General features: G+C 39.9%; 1 protein-coding gene across 2 annotated transcripts; it reads right to left on the bottom strand.

The window, feature by feature from the left end:
* Positions 1 to 3,163: 3,163 nt before the first annotated feature.
* CNEP1R1 (CTD nuclear envelope phosphatase 1 regulatory subunit 1) lies at positions 3,164 to 9,183 on the bottom strand. 2 transcript variants are annotated; one of them, XM_026713932.2, is made up of 6 exons: positions 9,051 to 9,183; positions 7,242 to 7,313; positions 6,832 to 6,905; positions 6,188 to 6,297; positions 5,248 to 5,302; positions 3,164 to 5,116 (listed from the first exon to the last, which is right to left on the bottom strand). In XM_026713932.2, the coding sequence occupies exons 1-6, from the start codon at positions 9,073 to 9,075 to the stop codon at positions 5,075 to 5,077; spliced, it is 378 nt and encodes a 125-aa protein (XP_026569717.1). In that variant the 5' UTR covers positions 9,076 to 9,183; the 3' UTR covers positions 3,164 to 5,074. The 2 variants fall into 2 exon arrangements, with proteins under 2 accessions (XP_026569717.1, XP_087796803.1); XM_087940677.1 differs by lacking the exon at positions 6,188 to 6,297.
* Positions 9,184 to 9,608: the final 425 nt, after the last annotated feature.

Here is a 9,608-nt window from a genome sequence, read left to right as displayed (position 1 = left end):
CAAAGAACCTCTAAAACCACCCCAGGGCAAACTACTAGAATATAAACAGAGAGCAAATCCCACTTCTTTCTAGCACTGATGATATTGATATTACCTAGTTTGAGTAACGAAACACCTGCAAGAAAACAAGCAAGCAAGCTCAGAGAGCACCAAGGACCCCACAATCCTCTTCCTCCTCTCCAAACCCCCTTCTAATTTGGTAGTGAAACATCTGCAAAAAGACAACCAAACTCAGAGAGCATCAAGGATCCCTAACTTCCAAACTCTATTCAGAATTGTAAATTGAGAAAGATTTCTATTCATTGCTAGACCACTATAAGATACTTTGAAAAAAAAAAAAAACATGGCTCAGTCACTCGGGAGCTTGACTTATTCAGTGGGATTTTAAACAAAATTAAAGTTAACGGTCCATTCCAATTGTTGACAATTTAGAACAGAGATTTAAAAATCCTGCTTAGATTTTTTTTTTTCTGCTTGCAGGTTAGGTGTAATCAAAGCTGCCTCTGGTTTTGCTAATTCGATAGTTAACAAAACTGTCTTTTAAAAGCAGTTTTCTCCTTGAGTTAATGGCAAGAGGGCGGCTTTTTTAAAACCGTGAAGTCAGCTATGAACATTTTTTAATAATCATTCTACATTTGGTAGATATCCTACCAATTTTTTCTGCCTAGTAGGAAGGCCTTATTATTAATCTACTATGTTTTGGAATCTCCACATTTCAACGTTCTTTTTTTCTTAAATTATGAAAGCTTAAAAGTCTTGCCTATTCAACCATATCTTAAAATATATAAGGTAAACGTTCCTAGGATCACATTTCTATTGTATAATATTTAACCGTTGGATAATAAATGCAAGTTAATCTTGCCTAAAACGATAAAACAGTATCTTTCATACCAGATTGTGGTGAGCTGTCCATCAGTACGGAGGATGGGAGCATGGATGAAGCATTTCTCCATTACAGAGATGGGTGCCCGCCAAATTTTCTTCCAAGTTGTCCAGTATCTCGTCTCGATCAAGTTTCATCTCGCATATAATCCATATACTTAAAGTTATACTTCAAATCCTCCGCATCAGTAGATCTCAGTTCAGAAGGCAAAGCTGCACTGGGGTCTAAAGGGATCTGTTTAATGGGAAGGGTCTTTTTTCTCCCATAGGCTAAATAGGTCCAGACAGGTCCAGACAAGTCCGTGAGATCAAGAGTGGATGGAAGGGACCACTTCCGCTGCTGACGTTTATTGGAAGTTTAACAGCCGGATGTAAGTCTAATACGTATTATTTTAGTACCGCTAGATTGCTAATCTGCGTTCTTTCCTAACAAATTTTGCCTTAAATCGATAAGCCGTAACAATTCCTTAGATTTAAACAAGAGGAAAACCTACACACCAATTCCATGCACGCTTTCTACAATTTTGCAAACAACTAACTAAAAGACTTAAGGTCCATCCCACCCCTGAAAGGAGGTGAAGACTGCAGCGATGACACCATTAAAGCCGTCCCTGTCCTATTGTTTCTTTTTGTTTCTTTTTATATTTTATTTATGTATCCATTTCATATATTCATAACTATGCTATACTTATACCTGTTACCTTATAATCGCTTGACAAAATAAAATAAATAAAATAAAATTTCAAGACAGCAGCTCTCAAGTGCAGAAAATATACATATCAGAATTGGAAGCAGCTTTTCTGGTTTTTCTGACTTCCAAAATTCTAATTCAGACTGGGCAACTTGATGATGTGTGGACTTCAACTCCCAGAATCCACCAGCTAGCATGCTCTAATAATGGGAACAGCCCAGCTGCAGAGTGGTACAGAGTGGTACAGAATTGGATCTAGAATTGGAAAGATGAGATTGAAAATGCTGGGATTTATCGTGCCGATTAAAAAGATCCGGCTTATCATAATTTGGGGAAATTATAGCTGAGCAGTGGGTACGTACTCTGTTCTCTGCCACTTTGCAAGCTTGATTTTAAAAACGGTATTAAAGTGTAGAAAAATGAACTATTTTGGTTATTTTCAAAGCTTACATTAAGATAACGCCTGTATTCGGGCAATTGATGGGTTTTGAACTTCTACAGGTCATCCTCCAGTTATGACCACAATCGAGCCCAACGTTTCTGTTGCTAAGTGAGACATTTGCAAAGTGAGTTTTGCCCCACTTGAAGACCATTCTGGCCATCGTTGTTAAGTGAATCACTGCAGTTAAGAGAGCAACATGGTTGTTAAGTGAATCTGGATTCCCCATTGATTTTGCTCAGGAAACGTGATCACATGACCTCGGGACTCTGCAACCGTCATAAGTGCGAGGCAGTTGCCAAGGGTCCACATTCTGATCATGTGGCCACGAGGTTGCTGCAAAAACGGCCATGTCACTTTTTTTCAGTACCGTTTTGTAACTTCGAACAGTCGTTAAATGAATTGTTGTAAGTTAAGAATCACTTATACCAGTGATGGCTAACCTTTTTGGCACCGAGTTGTCCCAAATCTCCAAAATGCAATTTGCATGTGTCTCCCGTGCATGTGTGTGCCCCTCTGCACATGTACCCCACCCTCACGTGTGTGCACACTCCTGCACGTGCATCCCATAAATGGACTCCACCCCCATGCATACACCCTGCAGAAGAGACCCAAAGACCAGCTGGCCAGTGGAAGGCACGCGCACATGCGTGGCAGAGCTGAGCTGAGCCATGGCTCATGTGCCCAGAGAGAGAGCCCTGCGAGCCACCTCTGCTATAGGCTTGCCATCACGGACCTATACAATGCTTTTATCAGCCAAGATATTTTTTTTTTAAAAAAAAAGTGGAATGGGGCTATTATAGATAATCATGTCTATAATTAGGTCTTAAGGAAAGAGATTATTTTTAGCTGCCAAAAATCAGGAATCTGATAATTTTATAGAATGCATTGGCTGGGTAAGGGGCTACCATGTTATTCCTGATTTTTCATTTTACAACAAACAGGAAAATGTATAAATCATTATGCCCTCCTTTGAAGAAGCCTTGCTAATAAATTCATGCAGCATGGTTATTTGTAGAGAGTTTTTACGGAGACCTAACCGTTGATTGGTTTCAAAAATTATTTTTATTGTAGTTTGCAATTTTTCCCCCCAATAGAATTTTCAGAAGTTAGCGATTTCAGAGGTTTTACTTCCAACAAACACACTTGCATTTTTTTTAAAGATCAAATAATAAAATATTTATTGAAAAGGCAATTCCTACAAAAAAATTGTACAGCTGCTTAAAAACCATGGTGATGTAAGGAATAGAGAAGACACTTCCAAGAGCAAAAGAAGAAAAATCAGACTTCGATGTGCATTATTTCTAAATCCAAGAGATTTCTTCTCCTACAAATTCTTGCACGGAGAAGTTCCTTTTGGTCTCAGCCGCGTCTTAAAAGAGCAATGCGCTTATTAAAATAGCTTGTATGTTTTAAAAAAAAGGCTCACGGATTTAAAATTAAATTCCTGGGTCGGTATTTTAAAAGTCACACTGTGAGTAACAGCCACTGGTTTTTTTAAAAATTTTATTTTAACACTTCTGTGTAACAAGGATAATTAAAATAGTTTGTAAAAAAAAAAGTTTTAAGAAATTCCTCATATGGAGAAACACTAGAGTCACTAAGCAATCTAAAACCTGACCTCGTGAGTACAAAACCTTTTCCTTAAGCAGATATTTTTGGTGAGGAAACACATCCAACGAGACTACCACTTCCAATATCACAGTGAAAGCTTCATGTCTCCAGTACTTCTACTAAATTAAACCATGATCAACACCGAGCACTACAGTTTGAGAGTATCTCGTATGGTTTCCATGATGCTGAGCTTTGGCTCACCACGTCTAGCGTGGAGTGATATTTGCAGTCATCGCTAGAAAAGGGTCCACAAATGGCTACACAGAAAAACCTGGCTACCCATCAAGCTGAGTTTGGAAGGTGGGTGTCCAATACAAGGCTAAGAGCCTACTCCCCAATTCTTCAATTGTCTTAGGTCCGTTGTGGGCATCCTGCATGCACCAGGCTAAAACAAAACCCCAAAAGAGCAGCAAAATCGTTTGGTTACACTTCTGGCACTTCTTTCATCAAGTAATATAAAGAACAAACAATGCATCCCATTCAGCAATACTATAATTTCATGACAAAACTCTCTCGGCATCAATTTCAAATCCAATACATTGGGGAGTTTTTTGTTTTTAATCCAGAGAGAGAGAAAAAGGATAACTCAGGAGGAGGAAGAGCGAAAAACAGCAAGCTGTGGAGAACAGAGCAGATCAAAGGTTGCACAAAGCGAAAAATTAGGACTAAAAACAAAAATCTGCTTCTTGATCCGGCACAAGGTATTTGTGTGGGATGTTCTGTCATTTTTTTCCCCTCTGCTTTCTTCAAACATGCGGGAGGCCAAACATTTATAATTATTAAGAAGAAAATGTAAAATGTGACTCTCGAGCCTCTCTCCCATCGTCTGGGTCCAAACAAGAGCCAAAAAGGAAAACAACTTTACACCGTACAGTATTTGCAGAGTTGTGGGAAGCTCAAAATGGCAACCCAGATGTAACGTTCTGCTGATAAGTTCCAGGAGGTTGAGGTTGCTGCTGTCACAAGGAAAGACCCAACTGTGAAACATTAGGCAACGTGTCAACTCATTCATCGAATAAACCACGACGAACTCTGGATGTGACCTGTCAACACATCGGGACCACAGACATGGAAGGGAGTGAAGGGCTCGCAATCCACAAACACACGCGCTGGTTAAAAAAAGCAACAACGTTGCGGCGAGTGGCAGTAAAAACACTGTCGCCGTTTTCTATTTACAATTACTTGCGTGTGGTAAACGCAGACGAGTTTCTGGAAGAGGCTGCCTCGGCACCCCCTCGCCATGAGAGATGAGGAAATGGTAATACTGTCCTAGGAGAAATCGGTAACACAGAGTTCGGGCAGAAAAGCTGTGGAGATGTCAGACGTTTTGCCCGTCGTTCCATCAAAGGTTGAAGACACACCTCTTTCTCGGTCTCCTTTGGCCTCGTTGTAGTGAAGAAACAAAACGGCGTGTGTAATTCCACAATCCTCTGCACAAAGGCTAGGGGTTATTGGACGTGGAGCCGAGGTTTCAAGATTAATTTTCCAGTCTGTGTGGGGAGGAAAAAAACAACAACCAGCCTTAAGTGGTAAGATAAACCAGCACTTCTCTCCCACCAGAAGTTTCGTTTCCAATGTCAAAACTCAACGTGGTTAATCCACGGAAAACAGAGTTACTTACGTCGTCGCACGACATGTTGTATTCCGCCAAAACAGTTCGACATCGAGCGGCTATGCTGAAGCGGGTGTCAAAGAAACTTGCTTTCTCCATAGTCAAAGGGCCTGCTTTCCTAATCCATTTAGCAAGCTGATAAAAATATTTCTGAGCTGCTCACCAGATATTTAATTTCCCTTCCAACCGCTTGATAATTCTTTTAAAAAATGCTCGTCAGTGACAAAATATGAAAAAAAATCAAATCAAATCAATTGCCTTTCTAGCCAAAAGGGCACAAAGCTATATTCTCCTTTCTCTGTAGCTTTTTAAGAGGGGAAAGTTTTAGTCTGAGGCAAAACCTACGCTAGAGTTAAGAGCTTCTTATACTTTAAATTGCCCTCCTGTAAATATGGCTAAACGGCATTCAGGTAGTCCTCAACTTACAACAATAACTGAGCCCAACATTTCTGTTGTTAAGTGAGACATTTAAGTGAACGTTGTCCCATTTTCCGCCTTTCTTGCCTTGGTTGTTAAGTGAATCACCGCAGGTAATCAGTTAGTAACCCAGTTGTTAAGTGAATCTGGCTTCCCCTTTGATCACATGATCTAACAGATAATCAGAGTTGGAAGGGATCTTATAGGTCATCTAGTCCAAACCCCCCACCCAAGCAGGAGACCCTACACCATTTCTGACAAATGGCAATCCAATCTCTTCTTGAAAGTTTAAAGTGATCTTGAGACACAGTAATGGTCACAAATATGAGTCAGTGGCCAAACCTTTGAATTTTGATCCCATGATGAGAGAAAATGCTGCAACAGTCATAAGTGTGAAACATGGTCATAAGTCACTTTTTTCAATGCCATTGTAACTTTGGTCCCTAAACGGACTGTTGTAAGTCAAGAATTCAATAGCTATGTATTGCACATATTCACCTGGTACCTGCATAAAACCCTTGGAAAAGGATACATTGACGGCGCCACTACTCTTTTATGTATTCCAGCAAAAAATAAACCAATTAATGTAATACAGCTAATGGTGAAGAATGGATGATTCCATAGAGATGTGAAAAAGGATACCTAGGAGAGAATCAAACAACTTTTTATTTAAAAAAAAAAACATTCTTACATTGAATGAGTAAACACAAAACTGAAAGACGGAACTCACAAAAACTGTAAGGAAGTGAAAATCTCCACTGTACTTTCGATTCCCTTCTAAGCAAATTCTTAGCAAAAAGCAATAAACCTAATTTCTATTTTTTTTCCTCTGCTACCATGGTATATAGGGGTTAGCAATCTGATTTTTTTTTTTTAAGGTGGACAGATTCTAGTTGTTAGCTTCCGAAATCTAATCTAAAAGACCCCAAATTATGGTGTAATCACAAGTAGACAACTCTCCTATGTTGTTCTAGACATGCTTTGAGAATGTGCAGTATTGAGATTCTATTTTGGGAAACAAAAGTGCTACCTTGACGGTAATGACATGCCTCAAATATTGTTCGAGGAGAAACAGCAATTTTCCAGACATCCCACAACACTTGCTAAAATATCCTAAATATCTTCCCTATGAATCTATAGGGCCATTTTTTTAAAAAATGCTAGGACTTCACCCACCTTCTGTGTTTCAGGATCTATTAACCAGTTCCAAGCACCAGTGGCTGTACAGACTGATACCACTATAAGAATTACTGGAGGAAAACCAAAAGGACAAAAATGATGTTGTTATATTTCATACATTGGGAATAAACCATAACAACAACCAAATTGGACCCTGCCAACTACGGTCTCAAATTGTGAAGGTTGTAAAGCACCCCATGATCGGATCTGGTTTATTACTTTTTTTGCAGATTTTTTTTAAAGCAAAAATCATCCTTATTGTAAACCGCAAGCATAGTCATTATAATATACTTTACCGAATAATGCAGATTTCCATCACCTAGCTTTTCAAAATGAGTTTCTTAAAGACACAGATAGCAACAATTTGATCAAGTGTTTAATAGTTGGGAGGAAGGCCTGCAACTTACTTCTCCAGCGTCCAGTAGCTGGTTGTAAACAAGCTATGTATTCAGTTAGTCTTCTTTCAAAAGCCTTGAGATCTAAAAATGAAAGGGAATAACCGGATTAGCCAAAGCCTACTTTAGAACATAGATTTAGCATCTTGAAACTCCTTTACATGATGGCTACTAAGGACATTTGTGTGCTTTTAAGTTAGTGCTGATTTCTGGCCCTACCTGGATAAATCTCTGCAGTTTTATTTTTCATTCTAGCTGTGTTTTGTCTATTGTACTGATAGATAAACACTTTTTTTTTTTTTGTAAAATTGGATACGGATGACACAGACACATAATACAATACCATCCAGTGCAGGTAATCCTAAATTGAATACTATTGGCCAAGTGTGATTAGACCTGCAAGAAATTTGTCTCCAGTACAAAATCACTCAGTGTACTTGCAACGAAAATAACAATAATTAGGTCCTATAGGTAGACAAAAATGCCAAATTCAGTTTGAACATCTGGCCTCTGCAATGAACCATAGTAGCAATATCACTTAGACTTATATACCGCTTTATAGTGCTTTATAGCCCTCTCTAAGCAGTTTACAGAGTCAGCCTCTTTCCCCCCAACAATCTGGGTCCTCATTTTACCCACCTCGGAAGGATGGAAGGCTGAGTCAACCTTGAGCCTGGTGGGATTTGAACTGCCAAACTGTAGGCAGCTGGCTGCAGAAGTAATAAATAATAATAATACAAGGGGAAAATAAAGAAGATAATTTATTCAGAGCACAAATCCTGTTGTGTGTGAAAAATGGTCCCAAGTCCCTTCACTAAATGAACTGTTGTATACCGAGGACTACCAGTACTCAACCCTGACCAAAAGTGGGGGAGAGAGGGAGTAGGATGAGTGGGGTGGTGATGGTGGGATCTGTTATTGATCTATCAACCACCACAATGGTCCAAATAATTGCCATTCCTAGTCTATCCCCTCACCTGCAGGCTCACCAAGCAAGTTGGTGGGGATGAAGTAGACCTGATGAACTGCGGCCAGCACATAGCCTATACGTCTGCTGAACTGTCCTTCTCTAATTTATTGAATAGATAGATTAGATAGATAATGGATGGATAGGTGGGTGGGTGGATGATAGATGACCCAGACAGATGGTGATAGATGACATAGATGATAAATTGGTGGATGATATAGATTGATAGACAAATTATATAGAGATAGATGATTGACAGTTAAATACACCTACAGACATGATAGATTATATATAGTTAAATAGATATATAGATGTAAATAGATACCGATAGATTAGATAGATTAGATGGATGGATGGATGGATGGATAGATAGATAGATAGATGGATGGATGGATGGATGGATAGATAGATAGATAGATAGATAGATAGATAGATAGATGATATCTAGTAGATAAATGATAGACGATAGATGATAGATAGATAGATAGATAGAAGATAGATAAATGATAGATAGATAGATAGATGGATGGATGGATGGATAGATAGATAGATAGATAGATGATATCTAGTAGATAAATGATAGACGATAGATGATAGATAGATAGATAGATAGATAGATAGATAGATAGATAGATAGATGATAGATAGATAGATAGATAGATAGATAGATAGATAGATAGATAGATAGATAGATAGATAGATAGATAGTTGACTGACAGATGACAGTTCAGCAGATTCGGGGGGCGCCAGGTTGGGGAAGGCGGCGGAGTCTTGGGGTTCGGGACGTGGGATAACGACCCAGACCAGCCTTGGAACCAAGCGAAGATGCTCGGACCCGTCTTCCCCTGCCTTACCTTCCGCTTGTTCCAGCGAATTCATCTCTGGATCGGATGAAAGGGGACGTGACCGCTTCCGAGACCAGCCGCCCAAAGCCGGGAGCTTCCCTCCTCCGGCGCTCTATCCCGCGACGTAAGCTCTCGAATTTCCTTCAACGCCGTCGCATCATCGGCACTTCCCATTGGGCAGGGTTCGCCCAGACTACGTCCTTCCACCAACAAGCCTTTGGGTCATTGGGTCCACCCCCTTGTGGGCAAGAAGCTGGAGGAGGCTGAAGAGACGGGCAAAGAGGGATGCGCACGCGCAGTTTGCACGCTCTTTCCCTCCCTCCCCTGTTTGGTTCTAAGTGTCCTCTAAGATTTTAGGAACGCTTGAAAAAGTTTAGCAAACTTTCTCTTCTTCCCTCCCTTCTCCTTCCTACCTTCCTTCCTTCTTCCCTTCCCCTTTCTTTCTTTTCTTTCTTTCTTCCTTCCCTTTTTCTTCTTCCTTTCTTCCTTTCCCCTTCCTTCCTCCCTTCCCCTTCCTTCCTTCTTCCTTCCTCCTTTTCTTCCTTCCTTCCTTTCTTCTTTCTTCCT

Source organism: Pseudonaja textilis, chromosome 11 (genome assembly GCF_049901715.1).
Source record: "Pseudonaja textilis isolate UNSWEBS1 chromosome 11, rPseTex1.2, whole genome shotgun sequence".
NCBI classification, from domain to species: domain Eukaryota; kingdom Metazoa; phylum Chordata; class Lepidosauria; order Squamata; family Elapidae; genus Pseudonaja; species Pseudonaja textilis.
Note: the sequence above shows the minus strand (reverse complement) of the source record. Positions and strands in the feature narration are given on the sequence as shown.

What these genes read in the sequence shown, in the direction of transcription:
- CNEP1R1 (XM_087940677.1), bottom strand. Translation starts at nt 9,075, where the DNA reads ATGAATTCGCTGGAACAAGCGGAAG. An exon ending in TTCGCTGGAACAAGCGGAAG is followed by an intron (nt 7,314 to 9,050) that starts GTAAGGCAGGGG and finishes TTTCATTTTTAG; the next exon opens with ATCTCAAGGCTTTTGAAAGA. An exon ending in ACAACATGTCGTGCGACGAC is followed by an intron (nt 5,117 to 5,247) that starts GTAAGTAACTCT and finishes CTCCCCACACAG; the next exon opens with ACTGGAAAATTAATCTTGAA.